Here is a 22,391-nt window from a genome sequence, read left to right on the forward strand (position 1 = left end):
AATCTTCAAGAGACGGAGAAACAATGGAGCACAAATATACGTTGCAATAATTGCTTCCAATTTGCAATTTTTACTCTCGGAAATACTAATTACTTGCAAGCTTCTCTGAATCAGCAAAAATATGAATGACGACAGAGGAGTTTGGTTTTATTTTCAGACTCTGGTAGGGGAACCAGGTAGCAGAAACCCTCCATCCCAGGTTCAAATGTAGTCTTTAGTTGCAGATTCTTTTGTTTGCACCAACCTTTAAACGAGAGCAATGCCAAATTCCAGACGTTGCTGCACTTCCACTTTCAATTGTCTCGACGGATCGCCCGATGCATCGAAGCATCAATGGCTTTTTTGCAGCCGGCACGACGCGCGCGCTTAAATGCGTAAACAAACACAGACAAACAAACAACAGTCGGGCTCGGAGCGACGCGTAAACACGTCCGAACGCAATGGGAGCCACTAGAAACTTGGGGCTCAACAAGCGACTCGCAATCCACAATCGTAAAACCGGCTTTGAAATGTTAGGGGTGCGGGAGACTTGGGGATAGGGATGGACTATCTTATATATCGATAACATTGTGTCGTGACTATCGAACGGGTGGTTCGTGTCTTTGCTTAGTGCAAATCTGTATCGAACACAGACCGAGTAAAATGAGTGCAACTAATGCAGTTAGAGCTGGTTTTCACCAAGCAAGGGAGAACGAAGAAAATATCATATTATAGCATATATATTCTAAAATAATTTGTACTATATATTGGCGATAACTATCGGTTAACATATACCTAGCAACTCGATAAATACTAAAGATTTGGTATTTAGTGTTGGAAAAGGTTCTCTGGCACTGTTAACATACTGCCCGTTAACAACATGGCGCCAACATACAATTCAAATCCCCGTTCAAAATTAAATTTCATCCAATTATATTAAACAATAAACTATGCTAGCATGCGGTTAATCAACATCCAGTTAGTAAGCACAACGGAAGGATTATTTTCATAGAACTTTATTCGCGTTTCTCATAGGTTTCTTTGGCTTCCAGTAAAAATATATATCGAGGCGTAATATTTCGTTTAAACAAGTCTTCAGTAAAATATATTGTTCAGATTCATGTGAATACACGTGTATATATATCAGTTGATTAGTTTTGCAAAAATCGTAGTGTAAGCAATGCGAATTGGAACTTAGTTGCTAATTTTTACAAAGTGTTTCGGCCGAAGAAGCTTGTAAAAGGTTCTCGGTTGCTGCTGTGCCACCAGCAACGTGGGCCTCCCTTGTGGCTGCTGCTGTTGCTGCTGCCGATGTAGTTGCTGCTGCGGCTGCTGCTGTGGTAGCGGCGGTATCTGGCCAAGAGGGCAGTAATAGCTCCTTGCCACGGGCATCACTTTGGCTAGGAAACTTTCGTTCGTTCGGGGCATGGAAATTGGTGCGGGAAATTGATTTAATCAAGAGTTTGCGGCAAACGAGCACACACGAATAGAATGGAGCTTGTGAAGACATTTACAATGAACTTCTAACTAATGTAAATTCCGTCGCAAGTTTGTGTTAATTGTATATTTAGTTTCGCTTGGGAACCAGTCTTGAGGTGCACACACATTGGACGCATGTATGGCGTTTATGATGGCCACTTTCAGGGCGCTGCATGATCCTTCCGAGGGTATGTTAGTAGCTAGGGGTTAGAGCACTAACACGCGGAGAACGGCACAGAGGAGTGGCGAGGGATGCGAGGGCCTGGCGTGTACCAGGACCAGGACTCACCCATCAGCCTGCTGCTGTTGCTGCTGCTGTTGGCGGCGCCTTCTCGCCACTGCGCTGTTCTTGATGATGGCTTCGATCTCCCGGCCGCCGGAGCTCTCGCCCTCTGACGCGGAGGCGCAGTTTCCGGCCGCCTCCTCGCTGGCCGCAACTCGAGGCTGACCCAGGGTGGCCAGGTTCCTCACCAGGCTCACCGCGTCGTCGTGCTTCGGAGTGGCGTTCTCCTTGGCCACGTTGCGCAGGATGTGTGCCAGGTTTCGCTGGGGGTTGTCCACCTCGTCACCGGCGGGCCGCGTTGCGTCCGCTGTGGTGGCCGACTTGCGCAGGTTGGAGACAGTGGCGTGGGTGGAGCGCTTGAGCCGGTTCTTCAACTCGGCGTTCAGGTCCACGGGCATAAGGCCGCGACCCATGCCGAGGATGGGCTTTCCCGCCTTTAGGATGCTCTTGAGGGGCTCGGCTGGCTTTTCTGAAAATATATTAGAAGACAATTAGTGGCAATCCAACAAGATCGAAGGGGTATAGGGTGTGTTTAGTCCACAAAAGAGTAGCAAGTCATTCCATCCAAACGGGCAGGCCACATGCAAATACTCACTCAGAGCTGGAACATCAAGACTCAACGATTCATGCTTTAGATTCAGTTTAGCACTTTCTTGGATTTATTTCTCGTTTCAACAACTTCCATTAATTAAATATTACAGTAATAATAATAAGTGTAATACATTCTCATCGTAATATAATGCCGGTTAAGGTACAATTCGCTCTAAGGTTAAATAAAAAGTATTAATGTATAAATAAGCACAAAGCAGTTTCGCATAATAATAGTAACGATTGGTTAACTGGAAGGTTTGCTGGCCAGGCACTAAGTGGAATAGTGGCCGTTTTGGAATAAAACTGTCTCTCGGTTTAAATACAATTCCTAGAAGCTAGAAGTCCTTTGAAGGTTCCTTCCCTTCATATTTCGTTCGACACTGCTGGGGTTTGGGGTTTGATTTCGTTTCGTTCATTGTTTTATTTGGATAACTACGAGACTAATACAAAGCATTGGGGCGAGTAGTGGGGCGGTCGGGGCAGTGGGGACCGGGCGCATCTATCACACTGAGCGCAGGACCCCCCGCACGAAGAGAGCGGTAATTTTCAGGGATTTCGTTTTTTTCGAAAAAATTGGGGGGCACTGGAAAAAAAGAAGTGCAGTGATGGGGGGAATTGAAAAATTGGGGAATTTTGAATGCATGGCCAAAATAGACAATTTTTCAGCCCAGTATCTCGCCGCAGAGCCGCTTGAAGTCCTTCCCAGCCGCGTGCAGCTCGTCCTGCGTCACCTCAATGTCCTCGAAGCTGTCGATGGCGATCTTCCGCCGCCCAACCACCGGAGAGTGGGCCCGCTTGGCGCTCGGCATGGCCGTCGGACTCACACTGCCGCTGGCATAGTGATCCATGGAGACGGGACGGGTCCGCTTTAGGAGCTCCCGGCGCTTGGGCGTCGAGGGGAAGCGCACATGCACGTTGGTGGCTTCCACCTGGATGGGCTGCCTTTCCGATGTCTTGGGGGGCAGCGATTGGGTCTTCAGCACAGTGGTGGTGTTGAAGGTCTCCTTAACGCCAAAGTACTTGGCGTAGCGGTCGTCCACATTGGGCGGCTTGGGGGTCATCGACATGGGGGTACTGATCTCGGTGGTGTGGCGCCGGTTGACGGGCTGTGCCTGCGGCTGCTGCTGCTGGACCAGCCTGTTGATCTTTCTGCGCATCTCGGACACCTTTTGAGGGGCCCGATCCTCGTCGGCGTTCACCTGGTGTTGCTGGTTGGAGGCGCAGTTCTCCTTGCCCGATTCCGAACCGCTGTCGCTGGTTCCGTTCGAGAACTTGAAGTTCGTGTGACTGATCTTCTCCTGCTGCTGCTGCTGCTGCTTCTCGAAGAAGGGGGACTTGATCTTGCCGATGGTGCGCACAGTGACGTCCACAGTCATGGGCTCGATGCTCTGCAGCTTGGCCAGGCATTTGCTCCAGCTCTTGCTGGCCGCGTTGTTGGTCCGTACGTGGCTGAAGGTGTCCGGCACGACAAGCTTGCCCACTGTGCGCATGTTGACGGCCGTGGGCCCTCTCCCGGGTGTCGGCTCTGTGGCGGATCTACTGAGAATGTGGAATCCGTTGTGCACGGGCGCCTCTGACTCGGATCTGCGCACGTGCTCCTTCTCCCGCAGCCGTAATTCCACTTCCGCAAGGGGATTGGTGCAGTTCTCCTCCGGCTCTACGATGCTCTCCAGGGTCAAGCTAGTTGGCTCCCTGTCGGGCACGAGCGAGGAATAGTCCATGGCCGTCGGAGTCGGAGTCCCGCTGGCACTGCTGGCGGTGGTGCTGCTCCTGGGTGTGGCGCGGTCTAGCGGCGGACTCCGGGAGTAGCTGCTGGTGCGACTCCGGAGTCTCCCGCTGGCGCTTCCGGTTCCGCTATTCTCGCAGAGGTTGCTGAAGAAGGCCAGTCTCTCAGCCAGTGACAGGGACGAGGGCTCTAAAGGGGGAGGACCAGAGATTAGTGTGTGTGTGTGTGGGCGGAAGTCCTTCTGGCTAGTGGTTTTGCACCACTTACGCATTTCTCATTTACTCAGACTGCTCGACTGTGTTCAAATATTTACTGCTGATGCTGCGCGGAGGCTGTTGCCGAATCTGTAGTTGCCCCGGAAGGCGGCGACTTACAAAAGTCAACTGCGGAGTAATTTCAGTATTTATCCGCTGCCCACGCCGCGATACAGATGCGACTGATGCTGTTGTTGCTGCTGCTGCTGAGATAGTGAGTATTTCTTCTCTCACTGGGCTATCACTTGGAGCTCTAAACTGACCCACCATCACAAAAGAAGCTCCCTTCCCGCTCCATAACTGATTCATAGAAAGTTCGTCTGCCGTTTATACAGCAATTTCTATAATTTGCCACTTTTTTGCGCTGACTGGCCGGAGTCTTTTGTGTCCCCCAATGGCGTATCTATGGCCCCTACTCGATTTCATTTTCATTTTCATTTCAGACTTTCGATTTGTTCTGCCACACAGTGCCGTTTAAATTGATATGAACTTTCTTTGTGGCGTCTCTAAAGAGGGAATGGGGGGCTAATGATAAGCAAACCTCAAAGGAATTATGAATTGTTTGGAAAATGACTGTCCAAGGGCTTGAAAGAGATCTGATTTAAGCACAAATTAATGAAATAATGAAGAGTATTAAGTTTCAGACATTTTTGATGCTAATTCAGTTTTTTTTTGGGAATGTTTGCCAAGGTCAACGTCATTATGGCTTATCGGTGATAAGTTTTATGGCCATTTCTGAAGCGAGACCACAAAGAATGAGGTTCAGTCATAAAAACTCAACCGATAATAATTTAAAACTGGAACCCACAAAGTGTGTCAGGAGGAACCTTTTCAAGGAAACCAATCCGCATAAAAAAGGCCATTAAATCATGAACGCACAATTAACTGCACTAAAGACTACGAAATGGATATGTTTGGCAGATAAATAAATATTTGCAAAGTAAATCACGCGCGGCTTAAATTACATAAAAACATACAGTGTGGCAAATAAATGTTATTAGTTTTCTCATGCGGCAACAACAACAGATACACATACTGAATAATATTAAAAAAATGAAAACCGGGCAGGTGGGCAGGCAGGCAGCAGCCACAATGGGCCGTTAATTCATTTGTTAGAAAACCAAAAACTGTCAGATACAAAATGAAAAAGTCGTAAATGAAAAACCAATGAACGCACATGCATGGAAAATGGTTTGGTTGCGCCTCTTCCCCATTGTTGCATACTGCTCTGAAGAATTGCGCAATTCTGCGTGGTTGCATTTTTTTTTAATGCACTCCGATTTTGGCATTCATTTGGAATTTGTTCAAGCCCATTAAAAATTAGTCCCGCACGGGCCAATGAAACGTGTGTGCTTTAATGTAAAATAAAAACACAGAGACAGACAGACACAGATACGGTAAGCAACAACATCAATAAATATTTGAATATTAGATTTTTTTTTGGCATTCCAAAACAAGAGCATCGTGCAATAAGATAAACGTTAATGGTAGGAGGGAGAGATTCCCCCTCCAAACTGAATCTTAGGGACAAGTCCACTCACCGAATTCCGCGTCCGCTGAAGTATTTGGCGTTGATGGCTCCTCAGTTGGCGGGGAACTGTCTGCTGGGTTTGGAGCGGCGGATACTGCTGGCGGGGAGTGCCGGGACGATCCTGAAATCAAAAATTCGCACATGTTTATTTTTTTGATCGTGCGATCCCTCAAGTAGCTGCCCCGCTGAAGCCAATCCTTGCGGCAGACCGTCATCATCTTGAGGAATCTTGTAAACTATTGAACTGGCTGCCACCTAGACGAGCTAACTATTTGCTATTTTTTGTTGGGGTTGTGTGTGTGTGTGTGTATGGTTCGGTAATTGTTACAAAACTGGTGTGGGAACAGTTGACAGAGTTCTCAAAGGCATGTTACGTGATAGATAACAGAAACCACTTGTAGACTCCTAATCGAGACTGACCAGCACCCACCCAGCCTAGTCTCCCTGCCGGGCGGAGGGCGAAAGTCACACAAATGTTACCCAACACGCAGCCCCAATTAGTGGCTGATTGCCGGCGATGGGAGAGTAGTGTGAGGCAAGTGACACACATTTTACAGCTTATTAACTTGGCCAGCCACCATGAGGGGCTTGCAACAACAACCTGGCAAACGGCTAATGGCAAAATCTGGCAAAACACTCAGGGAAAAGTGTCGCCCACTGACCAGACCCCGGGCATGGGTTCCATTAATTAGTAATGGAGAGATGTGCTCTGTTCCTTGTTAGTCAGACAATAGCTCCAGTTCACCCGATTGCCAATAATGAGACACTACCTCAACCGAACCTGTCTGCACCCATTCTGGCCCTAGTGGTCTTGGCCCTGTTGTCATGGTCGGTTGCCTCATGGGCCGCCACAGTGCCCCCGGGTCGAGTACCGGTCGCAGCCAGTTTTGCTTTATAGCTTCACGCTAATTTCTGCACCCAACCTGCCGGAGATGATGACGATCGGTCCCCACTTGGCCCCCGGCTTTGGCTTGTCTTCTCCACTCACCCGTAGCCCGCTGGGTGCGGGTCTGCTCCTGCAACTGCTGGAACATGTTAGCCCTGGCCCGGACACTGTTGCTCCTCGTCAGTCCGCTGGACGTCGTTGGGGTTCCTGTAGCGGTTGAGCCAGTGGTGGCTGATGCGGATGCGTTCTCGTCGCCGAGCGACTGGATGGCCGAGTCCTCCTCCAGGCCGGACATGTCAAAGATGTGCTCGGTATCGTTGCCCACTGACAGGGTGAGCTGCTCGCTGAGATTGGCGCTGCTGTCGTTGACCAGCGAGGAATAGCTCCCTGGGCCGGCTCCCTGACCGGCTAGGTGGGAGACGCGCGGCGACTGCAGGGGTTGGGTGGCGCTGCGTACCAACCGGAATGAGGTTCCGGATCCGGAGTTGGTGGACGAGGAGAGCAGCAGGGGGGCTGGCACGTGACTAAGCGGCTGGCCAGTGATCGGAGATATCAGTGCTGGATGCGTGGCTTGGTTGAGACGGATGTCCAGCGGCTTCGTGGGCTTGAAGGCGGACGTGGCCGAGATGTCGAAGGGTGCGGAGTTGGCTTTAAAGCTGCAAGAGGGAAGAGTAAGGTTTGGATTACACATATGTTCTAGTTGTGATTCAGAAGCATAAAACCACAATGAGCTGGAGTTGTAAGTATGACAAAGATGAGTGTCTTCCATATCGGCACTGAGCTTCCTCACGCCACTAGCTACGAGCTAGTAACAGTGATTTGCTTGGAAATCCACTAAAAATTTACATAACTCTGTAGAGCTTCTTCTATCGTTCGTGCCCCTCCTTCTTCCCCCTCTAAACAATGCTCCTCTGACATAATTATGGGCCATTTCGGCCAGGTCAATTATGTTTTTTTTTTGTAGAGAAACTCCGGCGCTAGTGGCATGTGGCTTTCGTCGGTTTCTGCGGCCCTCCAGGCAGTGAAGGTAGCAGTTTGCAGTCTCCGGGACGGAGAGTGAAAGGTGTGAAGAAAGCTCCAGAATCTAAACACTCCAAGATGGAAGCACCTTTGCATTATCTTCTAAAATTAGCCCCACACCTACAACTTGTTAGAATTTTTCGATTTCCAATATTTGTTTTGTTTATCGAGGTTCCCTTTAGAACCTTTACTATGGAGGATGCGGAAAAACAAGAAACTAAAAATATACATATTGTTGTATATTTTTAGTTTCTTGTTACTACAAATGGGCTAATTGGATTTCGAATGAAAAGAAAGAGCCGCAGAGAGGTGTCAAAGAGAATTGGCAATATGCTTTCCTAGTCTTGGCCGAGTTATGGGTCTAATAGCACGACTATCTACACAAAAAACGGCTATAACCTTTGGCCGAGTCAGCGAGGACCCAAACCACACCAAAATGTTGCCAAAATATAATCAGGCACTGTCTTGGACTCTCATATATGGTCATATATATGTACTCTATACTATAATTATATTTTTTTTTGCACATTTCGAGCAATTCGAGCTCTGATTGGCACTTGGGAATGGAATATTCATGACTTCACTGTGCACATTTCCATGGATTTTATTTTTAGACCATTACGAAATATATAATTTCAAGAGATCTGCCCGTTTTTCTTCCACTTTTTTAAGCACTTTCGAGTGGTATGTGGTGTTACCTTTTTGGATTCACACGCGTTTTCAGGGCCCGTCACCCGGCAACTGGCGACTGGCGGGCAACTTCGAAGGGAACGTGGTTGGTTTCTTCGTCCCAAGTACACACACCTGATATAGATATACAGGAGTCTTCCGATTTGTTCTTCCACTGATAAGCCGAGCACCGAACCGAATAATCGACGCGACGATCTCTTGATAGTTTATCAGTTAGTTTTATTATTACTTTGCCCTATTCTTTCGTAATTAGTTCTTGCTATTTTTTTTTTTTACTATTTTTGGGGCTATATGTTGGCGCGGAGCTGGGGAGCCGAGGAGCTGCCGCCGCGGAGACGTTAAAATTGAAAAAGCGATCGCGAGCAACTGAGCGCAAAATTTGTAAAAACAAAAAAATACAGCCGCTGACGCTAACGCTGCCGTCGTCGTCGCTGCTGTGGAAGAGCGGTGGAGCAGCGATGGGTGGTTGGGTGGTGCGGTTCGCCAGTGGTGCTCTGCTCTACCTCTCCCTCTGTCAGCAAATTTAAATTATTTTCAGTTTTGTTTCTCAGTTTCTTGTTGTGCTTTATATTTATTTTGGTACGGCCTTTTCCTCGGGCTCTTCGCCTCATCTTGGCTGGGAAATTGGTCTGACTTTTCCCACTTTTCTTTGGCGGCCACTCTTCGGTCGAGGAAAGAGAAATCCAGATCGCGGTAAGAGCGGTTCCTCGCTATTTTTGGGGCCACTTCTTGTGAATGGGCCACCGACTCGGTTGTATTTATAGGAACTATTGACTCGTAGGGCTAAACACACCAGAAATATTTACTATACCACCAGAAGACCTGGTACACCTGGTAGGTCTGCTCTTTGGCTATCTTATCGGAAGATTAGAAAAGATATAGCATAACTTCGAAGTGGACGTTGTATATGGCTTTATCGATTTAATCGGGCCTCCTATCTGAGTGACGATTTGGGTTCTGTTACCGTTTTCTGATGTATGCCTCGAACATGTTCTCGCTCTGACTCTGACACCGCTGGAGCAACATGGAGCTGGACCCTCTACTGGGGAACCCGCTACTGACTACCGAGAGGTGGCTTCTGTGACGCACAGTTGCCGACCGCGGGCGCCTCCTACTGAACCATCCAACCAACGAAATGCAACTGGCGGACAGTCGACTGGTGGTGGCGGAAACCCCAGGCAGCATAAATTACACGCCACAAAGCGTCGGCAAATGTGCAAAAGATATTGACAATAACGTTCGCAGAATGCAAATGTGACAGCCAGCCAGGCCAGGCCAGCCAGCCAGGTGGAGTGTGAAAAACAAAAGCAACCTGCCTGCTTTCGGTTCGCTTTTTGAGGAATGGGAGTGCCGATGGCGGGTTGCTGATTCCGGAGTGGAACAAAAGCCAGCCCCCTCCCGAAAAAACACAAACATACGAGCACAACAAAGTGCTGACATAAAAACACAGTTAAACAAGAACTGGCAACTTTGTGGCCATGTCTCCGCCTCTGCCTCCCCTGGGTGAGGGGGAAGATTCTAAAACGCTTTTAGCGAAGAAACTAGGTTTACGAGCATGACATTGGCTAGCCCGTAGTTCGCGGAAACAACCCATCCCAGAGGTGGGAAAGGCAGTCGTCTACTCACTACTAATTGCTGGCCAAATTACAAGTCTTGGCCATGAAAATGCAGTTAGTTGGCTGATAAGCCCCCAAAACAGATATCCAAATGGCTAAGAAGGCTAAGAAGGCACTGTCTTGAGCTCTTAAGTCGATCGACCTTCCATAATCGCGAAACCATTACTAACCTTTATTTGTATTTCGCACTCGGGCCGGGTTCTGGCTTGTTGGCCTCAATAGCCCGGGCGGGTTATTAGGCAAGCCGTAAGCTGCTTAGGTGACAAGTACAACCGTAGGGCAATAAAAAAATAAAAGACGGGCCAAAGAAAAGTGAATATATGACAGGCCGGCGAATTGGGGTCACCTATAAGGGATTTCATTGGCTGTTTCGGAAACAGAAAAACAATTAAAATTGTATCAGTTTGGGTAGTACACTAGGGTATGCAGATTGAACTCTATGTAGAATGGCACATGTAATCTGTGATCCATGGTTAACAAAGTATGTCCAAAACAAAGCTAATTAAGCTGATCATGACTGGATTATAATGCCTGCTGACAGAGGGACAGAGGACGGCGCTGTGCGGATACCATGATGGTATGAATATTTATAGGCTCGGCCAAGTGCCAGCCAGAAATGTGCTCGTCGGACCAAAAATAGCAATGAATGCGCGTATATAGACAAATATTTCTCCGGTCGAAGCACAAACACAGATGCACGGCCAGCACCACAGCCGCGCTGGAATTCTGGGGCCCATCGGAGCGTAAACTTGGCGGCTGCTGAGCCGCTGACAGCTTGACAGGCCACACGGCGTATGCGCAATTTTCGAGGGAGTATTGCCCGACAGTGGTCTAGTCGGAAGGGGGACGAGGAGTAACTGACTCTTCCCTAATGGATGACAGAATAAGCCCCCATGGAATGGAATATCAACTCACAAGCTCTTTTCTTCGTTGGTCACTGGTTGGGTCTTGTAGCGGTCCCTCTGCATATCCCTGCGCAGGACACTTGGCTTGAGGAGTCTGGGCGTGCCGGAGGAGCCCTGCTCCGGCGTGGACTGCAACGGCGACTCCCAGCTGCTGTTGGCGCCTCCGGCTGAGCGGGATGTGGGCGTGGAGAGCATCTCCATGCGCTTGATGCGCTCCGCGACTGAAATTCCAGAGGGCGTAGCCACAAAGTCCACGGGGGTGCTGGGCGTCGCCTGAGAGGTGGAAATGGCATCGAGGGCAGCCGCCAGATCCATCACTGGCGCCACGTCCTGCCGTTCCAGGGAGCGTGTGCGTCGCTTGAGAACCCCGGGAGTCGAATTGGATTCATCCAGGTCGTGCGAGGCGGATCCGAGCGAACGACGCTTCGAGGGCGAGTCCGTCTTGAGGATCGAGGAGAGGGAGTCGCCCACCTCGTGCTCCATGTTCAGATCGAACTCCTCGCGGCTGCTCTTGCGCGAGCTCTTCAGGATAGGTCGGATCTCGTGCTCGTCTGCCTCCCCGAAGGACTTCTTCTTGAGAATGGGCTTTGGCGGTCGCACGGCCTCCTCGCTGGAAGTGCTCTCCTGCTTCAGAATGGGTCGGATCTCGTGTTCCTCGCCAGTGTCCTCCACGGCCATGCCATCATGGGCAGCCAGCTCGGCCGCAGCCAAGATAACCGCTTGGGAGATGGACACGTGCTTGTGGCATCCGCCATCGGAGGGCGTCGACAGGGAGTCCTTCTTCTTGAGGATGCTGTGCGGCTGGCTCTCCGTGGCCGAGGGGCATCCGTCACTCTTGCTGCTGTCGTAGCTGCTCTGCTTCAGGATGCCGTGCGCCTGGGCTGTGCTCAGTCCTGCCCCCGAAGACTCCTCCAGCGAATTCCTACGTGCTGACTTGATCAGGATACTCCGCTCGTCGGGAGAGTGGGAGCGCGAATAGTAGCGGGACTCGTCCAGGCTGGACCTCTTCTTGAGTATTCCCTGCCTCTTGCTCCTGGCAGCAGCTCCTGCCAGAGGAGGATCCACCACGCTCGAGGAGAAGGTCACCGGCGAGGGATTGCTCGAGGCACTCGAGTTGCATTCGCCCAGGCCGTGCTCCTTTTTCTTCAGTATAGAGACAATCTGGTTAGGAGCCGGGGGCGAGCTCTGCTGTGGAGCTCCCGTATCGTCCGTGCTCTTTCTTCGCAGGATTGCAGACATCTTTTGGACGGCGGACTCCTCCAGAGGCTGCTGTGGTTGCGGCAAGGTATCGGATTGCTCGGCAATCTTCTTGATCTCCGCCAGATCGGTTCGGGTCCGCTCGTTAAACTTCTGGCTGACTGCTCGTCCCAGAGGAGCGTGTATGGGTCGTGGAGCGGGCAGCACCGCTGTCATGGTCCGAACTGGAACCTCCGGATGGCGAACAACCTGGACGACTGGGCGATGAGGCTCTGACTTGCTGGCGGATGCGGACGTAGTGGACTCGCTGCAGGAACTCTTTATGGGCGAATGTAGCAACTCTCTAAGGGCTTCATCGTCGCCGGGGACCAAAGGACGAGACAGTCCAAGCTCGCGCCGGCGGCGTCTTCGGTTGGCACTGGCAGCTTCACCTGCAAGAAAGGGCTGAGATTAGTATTGCGGACTACGTGAGGAACGGGAGCAACAGAAGCCACTGGACAGAACACATGCATAGCACAGCGATTTTAACGTATTTCACACAAGTGGCGACAATGGAGTAGCTCTCGCCACGCTGGACAAAACGATGGATATGAAAGTGTTGCATGTGGTATGTAAAATGCTCTGTAAGATTCCGATGATGAGGCAGCCACATGATGCTCGCAGACCCGCGACGAGACTGAGTCAACCCGAAGAGGCTCATCGTCGGGGAAAGCCCTCTAGGCGGTGACCCGATTGCGGAATCATTCAAGCTTGAAGGCACTCCGAATACGGTCTTGTGCCAATCATCTGCCACTCGAGTCGTAGCTGCAGTGCATCATCCCGGCTGCCCACTTACCGCCATCCTTGGTGGCTTCGTCGGTCAATGAACGGTTCAGGTTCGACTTGCGTTTGGCCGACTTGTCCCGATCTCCCATACGTCGCGGTGATACCTCGGGCTGGAAGAGTTGAAATTAAATGGAATTCTTTAAAGATTCAAACTAATCCTCACCGTTCTCTTGTTCTTCTGCACGGGACTCAGTTGCAGGTTGGCCAGCTGATCCCGATCCTGATCACGCGTCCCGTTCTCCGTGTTCTCCGTGCTCAGGGTGGAGCTACGTGGGCGCATTCTTAGGGAATACTCCGCTGTAACCTTGGGCGGGCTCATCGCTCCGCCCGTAAAGTGCAGCTCGCTGAGGCTCTGCTTCATGGAGAGGCCGGAGCCCACAGCCACCAGAGGCTGGCGGCGCTGGATGGGCGGCGTGTCCACCGGTTGGGATGTGGACCTGGCCGGGATCCGAGATGAAGTGCCTGCAGAGACGGGCTCCGAGTTAAAGCCACTGGCTCCCGCCGACTTGGGGGACAGTTCCGAGTTGCTTAGTCGTCGCTGGGCCAGCGAGGAGGGTGCACCTCCGTTACCAACTGTCCTCGGAGATGCTGGGGAACTGACGCGCTGGCGCTGCTCCTCTTCCTTCTTTTTATCTATCGAGGAGGAGAAAAAAGAGGGAAACTCTGGTATTGAGGGTGAAGAAGTGATGGATGGAAAGAACAGAGATCTACTTCTTCCAATGAGGGTTAGTCTACACGGATTCACACAAAAAACCTCTAGGGTTGAGCTACCGGAGGGCGGGACTACCAGGAGGATTGAGGGACACTCACCGAGAGCGGCCGCGCGCAGTCGACTCGCCTTGGTGGTGCGCACCGCTGGCGAGGACTGGGGCGAGGTGGAGGTCGCGATTGAGTTGGAAGTGGCGGAGTTCGAGGAGGAGCAGCTGCCGCCGCTCAGGAGCGGACTGGCAGAGGCCTGCGGAGGCGCAATGGCGGACTGGCCGCCCAGACGCAGCGGCGACAGGGGATTCGTGCGGCGCTTGGCCGGCGAGCTGGCGGTGGACGTGGCTGCTGCACCGCCAGTGGATGGTGATGCGGCTGTGGTTGGTGTGGCTGCTTTAAGCACAATTAGTGGCGCTTTGTTGGCGTTGGCTAGGGGCGGCATGGGCGTGGCGTGGCTTGGCTTTGTCTGCTGGTTAGTGTTGTTGTTGCAGTGGCGCTGGCTGTGGCTGTTGCTGTTGCAGTTGTTGTTGAGGTTGAAGGTGCAACTAATACTGCATTTAGCGGCAGATACGATGTCTGCTTTTCTTCGGAGACTGCTGCTAATGCTGCTGCTGGTGGTGGCTGATGAGTTGGGTGTTTGTGTTTGGTTGAGGATGGAAAATGCGTGTTGATATAGTAAGACTTTAAAGCACATGAATGCAGCTTGTTGTGGTTTCGGTTGCTAGTGTTGCTGTAGCTGTTGTTGGTGTGTTTGTGCGTGAAGGGGTTCGAGATTGCATAATGCAAATATGGGAAGCTTAAGGGGAAACCCAGGTGCAATCTAATGGCCGCTAGTGGTTGCTGGCGGAGATTGATTGCTGGTGACAAAAATGAAAACACGGGAAAATAAAATCCAATTGCGAAAGCTCTGTGACAAAAGAAAGGCATTAGGCCTCTCGGGTCATTAGGCTGCGGGTCTAAACGATGATGAATTAGCTTGTGTCATCATTATATTGAGCTATTCGAGCTGACAAAGAAAGCGATTAGATTATTGGCCCACGATTAGATTTCGCTCAAAAACCAACCAAAATTGTTGACTCCATGGAGTACTCGAGTGTGGGAATCAAAAGCCACTACTTATTGAATGTAAACTGGATACCCATCTAGGTAATGATTTGGAAAGAATTTGCTTCTGACCTCGGTTACGTAAGACCGAAAATGATTTCATAATCCAGAAAGAGAGAAATGGGCGGGGAAGTGCTTACTTTTGGCCAAGTCATCAGCCCTCTGCCAGCATCTTCTCTGTAAACTGTCCGTTCATTGCCTTCTGGCCTGTCAGAGATCACTGAACGCTGCGCAGAGTTCGCGGCGAGCGATGGACCCATAAAGTGAGGCAAGAAGTTGCCAAATTGGCGGATACCGAAATCAATATACCGATGCCATCCCACCTGGGGATGGAGGCACAAAGGCCGACAACAATTGGCATGAAAAATTGGAATTTAAATGAAATCGATACCCCAGGCAGGGAGATCAATCATCGAATCATCATGAATTAATAATATTTTCTTTCAAAGCGCAGTTCTTTGGGGCAAACTACTTTGGTTTATTTGGAGTGTATGAAAGACCACCAAACCTCTATGGTTAAGCAGAGAAGAGGATTTCCCATGACAGCCGAGCGATATGCAGATCTATGCTTTCTCAAGACCCCGGCAGACCGTTATAAGAGAGAGAGATACTGTCAAAAATTTATGAAACCCTCGTCCACGTCCACGATAATAAACCCGATTCCGATCAATGAATGGAAGCGGCGGGCTGATAAACAAACACGGAAATTGGGCACAGCCGTCTTTTTGTTGGGATCTATTAGCAATTTTATGGCATCTTTCATTTGCCTAAGTTGCGTGAAGTCCCGGGTCTCGATGGGTTTCTCTTCGGACTCGGATTCGGTTAATGACAAACAATTTTATTCATTTATACGCAGGGTTTGCACAAACTCCACCGAGAGTTACGGCAGCTCCCAAGTATCAATGGATCATAATGCGAATAAAAATTGCGCAAATTGTTTTATATAATTTTTGGGGTTTTCGGGGGCTCTGGCTTAGACTCTTCTGACAGGTCTCAAGAAAGAAACATTAAAGTCAAAACATTTGGAACTGATTTCGGTCTGTTGTGTTGCTCAATTGCAATTTGATACAAATGATTTCGGCCGAAGGTCTCCCAGCTAAATTAACATTTGTCTAGAAAACGTTTTCGCTTGATTGGCAAGCCGACAAAAATCTAATTTAGTTTAAATTGCTTTTAAGTGTTCGAGAGAAACGGAAAACAACTCGGCTCCTCGTACCGCTCACCTCTTCCGAAGATGGAGTTTTTTTTCTTTTTTGGTTTCTGCAGACTAATTTGCAGAAAACGTTGACAGGCTTCGGGGGCTCATTCAGGGCTAAGTCGGTATGGGGCGGGCTAATTGCTGCAATCTAAACTCTTCGGTTTTTGGGAAAGTTTCGGCCAAGAAGAATTAATGAATTTTGTAATGTTCAAGCCAAGGAGGTGAAGGGAAGGTAATCGATCGGAGAAACACACTACTGAATAGAAAGGGGAATCCTTTAGCCCTTTCCGACAATGAGGACCTGCCTAGGCAACAATAGATCCGTGGGAACATCATATCTAATTGCATTAATCGATCGTTTGATATGGGAATCGACGCAAAGGACTCTACTCCTTTAAAGGTTAGGGCATGCAATGCAGGAAAAGAACATAAACACTCAAGGACGAACAAGGACTCACAGCCAACACAGACAAACACACAAGCAACACAAATAACACAAAGCTCTATGAGGAACTCACCTGAGATATCGGCGGGTACCACGGCTTCTGGCTGGAGCTCGGCGGCCAGAGGAGCCCTAGGAACTTCGGCTGGTGGGGCAGGTCTCTGGTGGTGGGCTGGGGGCGGAGGTGTGGCTGGGCCGTGGGTCATCACAGTTGTGGCGGCCGTCTCATAGGCAGAGCTGTTGCCGTTCGCCGACGAGGGGGGATCTCCACTGGCGGTGGCGACCAGCCTGTTGCGCCTCCGGGTGGGCGAGTGCGAGGGCGAGGCGGAGCTGTAGGAGGAGTCGCTACGGTAGCCGGCGGAACGCGACAGCGGTGGCGGCGGGGAGTGGCCGGCGGAGCCCTGGCGACTGGCGGAGCGGGTGGTGCGCGTTATGAATCTGCGAATGGTGGATTAGATACTGTTACTTGGCTGTATCCATTTCATAGCTGCTTTAAATTACACGGGGCGGGGCGGGGGACTCTTCTGGGGAAAACGCGACTGCTGCGGCAGCAAATGTTGAACAACTGCTACGGCTGAACAAGAACCAAAACAAAACACAATAAAATCGTCAATCGGGTATCTGCGATCCGGAGATACAAAGTCGACAGTTCCGCTAGATGCGGCACGGCTAGACGGCAGCAAACACGCTCGGCAACTGCCGAGCCACAATCCAGCAAACACAGAGGAAACCCACAGAGTCGAGACTCTTTTTCTCGTTTGTTCTTCTTTTTTTTTTTGGCGTTTTGGGTTTTGCCGCTTACTGGTACTGGTACTGCTGCTGGTATCTGACGGATACAGATACAAAACGGCGCAGCAGCATCGACGGCCAGAGCAGGGAAAGGCAACCGAAAACCAAAAACCAACAACAAAGTCACTCAACGCGAACCGAAATCACTCAGAGCCCCGAAGAGAGCTCGAAAAATTCGCACATTTGCGCCAGGTAGCTGCGCGACGGTATCTGAGCGCTGCGCTGCCTGAGGTGGTATCTCGGCGGCAGGCATGAGATACAAAAACTCACAGTCCGTGAGCCGTTTGCTTTATCTCCGGCCGTCAAAGAACACAAAGCGTAACAAGTTTTTTATTGTTATAGATGCCTGTTGATACCAACATTGCACGCATGCGCAGAGCCAGAGACATAGAGTGAGTCAACGCAGGTAGCTTCCCGCGCTGCCAAATGTGGCTGGCAGTCTGGCATGTAAATGATATCCATTTAGCAGACACTTCCTCGTCTCCGACAATGCATCTAGTGTCTGTTTAGCGACAGAGTGAAGAATTTTGCAGCTTGCCGCAGACATTCAATCAAGCGAGATACTCTCCGCAGACTGTCCGTCCGTTTGTCCGCCAGTTCGTCCGGCGAGTAGAGGCTGTGTCAGGTAGCTGAGCATTTAAATGTCGCGACATATCAATGTCACTTTTTTGCTTTGTGTTGTTTATGATGGCTCGGGACGAGATGCCAGCGACGCAGATACTGCAACGTCCTTGGAATAGAAGACGTAAATGGCAGGCCCGAGGGAGTGAGCAGGATTCCGAGTGCCAGGAAGTAGGTCAAGGGATTAACCCGGGGGAATGCCATTTGGAAATTTAGACACTATCCTATAATCGAATAATAGTAGAGTCTGGCGTTTATTTTTTTTTAAGTGAAACGTGACTTGATTATCCCAAAGGCTAAGCCCCTTCAATGGACCCATTCTTCTTGTCTTAAGTCTTAATTAGATTATCATTACTATATATTGGTTTTTAATATCATAGCTTTCTAGAAACTTGGTGAAGAACTTTCCAACTCGATGGAAAACCTCATTAGAAAAGGAAAAGTGATGATGAGCGCCAGTCTGGCAACCAGTTAGTGGACTTTTCAGATGTTTTCTTGTATTTTTTGGGAATCTGCACAGCTGCAAGGAAAGCGAAAACAGGACTAGGAACTGGGCCAGACCAGGCCAGACTAGACCAGATCTGGCGGCGAGGTAGCGGCTATTAAATGGACACCAGCAGGTGATCGGATGACGATGTTGACACCGCCGAAGCTAGACAAATTCCCCACTTAATTGCCGCGCATTCAAATTTTGTCTCCATCAGATTCTACATTGAATGGTTTTTAGAAAACTGTCGCTTCTCTTTTCCTCGATTTTTTTGGGGCTTCGTTTCTTTTATGCCCAGGTTGTGGCTGGTGTCGCTATTATGAGGCATTTTTGTAGCGAAAGCCTATTGGAAAAACTTGTCGCTCGACTCGGTTTCGGTTTTCGGGTTTGGCTCTTAAAACAGGTGCTTTCTACGCCAGGTGAGTTTCTTGGGTCTCGGCCAGAGGTTGGGGGTCACATTCGGGAGACAGCGGCGTCAATGTGCCATTCGCTGTGATATATCGCATTATAATTGATGGGGCCCGACTGCGCCGGGTGCCGCTGCGAATTGCACTCCACGCATTGATGCGATTGCCGAAGATCTCCAGACCATCTCGAGACCCATGCGCAGCAACCCCCAGACAATGGACCACGTAACACCCCAGAGCGTTAAGCCAGAGCCAGAGGCACAGAAAGAAATAAAAGCAAACACAATACATGGATTTTGTTTGTTAACAAGCCCCCAGCCCCGCCCTGTGAATCTCGATTTGTTTGGGGACCTGGCTTAAAGAGAGCCGCCAAGTCGCGGGCCATTGTATAACATCGCATCGAACAATATGGGTGAAGATAGCATATGCGTCCGTACAAGAAAGAGGTGGCCACAATGCATGCAATTTGTTTTGATTGTAAGCCAAGGATTATGTCGGGACAACCCTAAACAGATTATGCGTGGCTTAATGGGAAGAGCTTATTCATAAACTGAAATCGCATTACAGCCTGGCTGGACAATCGGCCCCAGTTCCCTGGCGAACACTTTCACGCACCTTGCACTCTCTCCCTCTTGAAACCCAATACCCACCACCCCCAGGTGATAATCAGCTCAACGACCTCGACGTAATTTCAATCAAAGCCAACATGTACAGCTAAGGTCAATAGACTAGTTATCGGATGATGAACGTTTTTGAAATACCAATATAAGCTTCAAGAATCTCTGATATATCCTAAGCATGAAATATAAGTCCTTCAGACTATAGGATCCATAGTCTAATCGAAAACCTATTTCTCTTAACTGCACTGTTTCATCAAGTCCAATTAGCCATTATATAAATTAGCCAGGATAACAGCATATTAAACCAACTCCTGGTCGTAATTATGACCACCTAACCGGTGCCAACGAGGGGCGAAAAGCGGACTAATTAGGCTCTTAATTGCACGGTCAACAAATAAAAGATACAGATAGATGTCAGCAGGGATCGGGATGGCTTGGCTGGCTACAACTGATGGGGATGGTCAGGACATGTTAGTTGGAGGTCATGCGGTGGAATGGCTGGCTTACCTGCGCGCGTTCGTGGCCTGATGATGATGAGACTGGGGCAGAGGTTCGACTGGCTCTACTGGCTCTAATGATTCATGAGGTGGATGATGGTCATGCTCATGTTCGGGATCAGAGTGCTGGAGGCCATTCGCTGCTCCACCGTTCGTCAGCTGCGCTCCTAGGGCGCACAGATCGGTGGTGCTGTCGTTCTCCTCAATCTCGTAGTGGTCGTCGTAGAGGGTCCGTCGCAGGGCGGCCATGGGGACGTTGGGTGGCTCCACGAACAACCTCTCCGTGTTCACTGGGGCACCCGCGTCGAAGTTTAGGACATCCTGGGAGGCAGGCGGGGCAGTGCGCACAGACGAGGGCTCCAGGCTCTTGGCCAGGCGTGGGGCCGGGTTGGGGTTCCTGTCGCCCACTTGTTCGGATGAGCTTGCTGCTATGCACACCACCCCCGAGGCAAGCTCCGAGGGTGGCAGCGACTTGGCCTTGGCGCTCAGGTTGGTGACCTTGCGACTAGAGTGTAGGGCGTGGGCGGAGCCCTCTTCGCAGCTGCTGCTTCCGCTCCTGGCATTCCCATCGTGGCTAGGCTTCTGGATGGGCTTCTGGCTGGGCTGCTTGGTGTTGGAAGTGGGACTGCCGCTGCTGGCCAGGTTGCTGCTGCTCATCGGGGGAGGATTGAGGTAGTGATGGTGCAGAGGCCAAAAGGTCGCCAGCTTGTCGGTTGTGGAGTTAGGGGGCTGCTTCGGCGGGCTCTGATGGTTCAGGTCTGCTGGATCCTGCTCGTTGCTGCTGCTGCTGCTGCTGTTGCTGGCTCCCACGTCCAGGTTCCTCTCCTTGCATATTATGTCGTACAGGGCACTGATCGGACGAGACTCACTGCGCACCCGCACGGCTCGCCGGGATCGGCTGTGGAAGCGCTGCTTGTGTCGACTGTTCCTTCCAGATCCACTGGGAGGATTGCTAACTACTGGAGGAGGACTAGCCGGTTCTACGGGGTCACAACTACTGTTGATGCTTGTGGTGGTGGTGGTGGTGGATGCAAGGGGAGTGTTACTGCCGGTGATTGTGGTGCTGACTACTTCACCTTTGGTAGGGCTCACAGATGCCTGCGAGAATCTGAAGCAGCGTCCCTCGCTGCCGGTCCGCGGATAGAGGCCCCGGCGTCTCGTATGACTGTCGCTGCACGCAGAGTCGCCACGAAAAAATGCGCCACGAGCCTGTGTAGGGGCCGGGGGACTGCTATTGATGGGCGGCGGGGCGACTGTGGCCTTGGAACTTTTGGGAAAGGAGCGCTCCTCCACCAGCTGGGTGCTGGGCGTACTGTAGACACTCCGGTAGTTCTCGTTCAGAGCCCCCACGTCCGAAGCATTCGGCGTGTGGATCCTCAGCTGAAGATCCGTGTAGTAGGCGGGGGTCGTGTGGTGGTGGAAGTGGGGATGCTGGCCTCGGTAGGATGGCTTCTGCGAACCGGAATCCTCCGAGTGGCTCTGTTGCTGTTCCGGTTGTGGTAGTTCTTGTTTCTGTTTCTTCAGCTGACTCGGCTGGCAGCTGGATTTGGCAGTGGCAGGTGCTGTGGACAAGTCACTAGAGGCCGCGATGGTTTCTGCAAATGAAATAAAAATAAAAGGCAAGAGTGAGAGTGCGGCTAAATGAAAAGTAATGTTAGTTCGTTTCCCCTAATGGCGTTTTAACTTGGTCCCCCAAGATGTTCCCCCTTTTCTCTACACTGAGAAATGAAAGAGCAGAGTCTTGGAAATAATAAATTACTTGTTTCTATCATATTTCTGCCAGTGCGCAGTCCCCCATGTTCCTTCAACTAATGCTTGCTTTTCTAATTCACTTTTTCCACGCCGCACTTGGCGCGTAAAAAGCAAATCTTGGCAGCAATTAAATTGCACCTGAGCACTCGGATTAATATATTGCATGCTCTACAGCCACCCCAGACCCTCATCCCATCCGAGGCACCCGAAACACCCACAATCGTGTCAAGGTGAGGTGAGGGTTGCCTGCTTTTTATAGCCAAGCATCTGCTCTGGCAATGAGTGCATTTTCGCTTTTTTGGGCTACGGACTTTTGGCTCTGACTGTGCAAAAACAAATCTCATTTGACGACTGCCAGGGCATAAGCGATTAGTTATGCTGTTGGGCAAAAAAAAAAAAAAGGGGGGGAAGCGCACGGCACACGAGGGCCTAATTAATCACATATAGGGGCAGCACTTGAGAGGAAGATCTGTTGGTTAGGCATTTCCTTACAGCAACCGAGGGAAATGTAATTTTTATTGCGAAAAAGTAATCCCCATTTGACAGATGCTGCGCACATTCCCAGTCGAAAAAGTCGAAAGTCGATGTGGAATTTCATGAATTGGCACTCGGCGAATAAAAATAAAATAAATAACCAAATGCCGAACAAACGCTGAAGATCTGGTAAAGATTTTTTTTGCTGTTTCAATTTATTATGACAAGCCAGCAGCAGCCGGAGAAGAAAAAATATTATTCAAATACAATTAACAGATACACAGGGAGAGCTGGATCTTTCAGATATTTGTCCAGC

The 22,391-nt window shown here is 50.3% G+C and overlaps 1 protein-coding gene across 12 annotated transcripts in view; it reads right to left on the reverse strand.

Annotated features, from left to right (window-relative positions):
• Positions 1–22,391, reverse strand: part of Svil (Supervillin) — a 95,358-nt gene that overhangs the window by 24,720 nt on the left and 48,247 nt on the right. For 6 of the 12 annotated variants that reach the window (XM_070280214.1, XM_070280213.1, XM_070280220.1 and 3 more), the window contains 9 exons: positions 19,860–21,444; positions 16,505–16,866; positions 13,793–14,305; positions 13,146–13,615; positions 12,993–13,092; positions 10,971–12,588; positions 6,832–7,385; positions 5,854–5,964; positions 1,748–2,210 (listed from right to left, as the gene is read on the reverse strand). In XM_070280214.1, the coding sequence (XP_070136315.1) occupies positions 1,748–2,210; positions 5,854–5,964; positions 6,832–7,385; positions 10,971–12,588; positions 12,993–13,092; positions 13,146–13,615; positions 13,793–14,305; positions 16,505–16,866; positions 19,860–21,444 (5,776 nt within the window). Of the gene's footprint in view, positions 1–979; positions 1,388–1,747; positions 2,211–2,377; positions 4,248–5,853; positions 5,965–6,831; positions 7,386–10,970; positions 12,589–12,992; positions 13,093–13,145; positions 13,616–13,792; positions 14,306–16,504; positions 16,867–16,929; positions 17,329–19,859; positions 21,445–22,391 lie in introns of those variants that run through there. The other 6 variants (XM_017252723.3, XM_017252818.3, XM_017252739.3 and 3 more) reach the window with 5 other exon arrangements.

Source organism: Drosophila bipectinata, chromosome 3L, assembly GCF_030179905.1.
Source record: "Drosophila bipectinata strain 14024-0381.07 chromosome 3L, DbipHiC1v2, whole genome shotgun sequence".
Taxonomy (NCBI): domain Eukaryota; kingdom Metazoa; phylum Arthropoda; class Insecta; order Diptera; family Drosophilidae; genus Drosophila; species Drosophila bipectinata.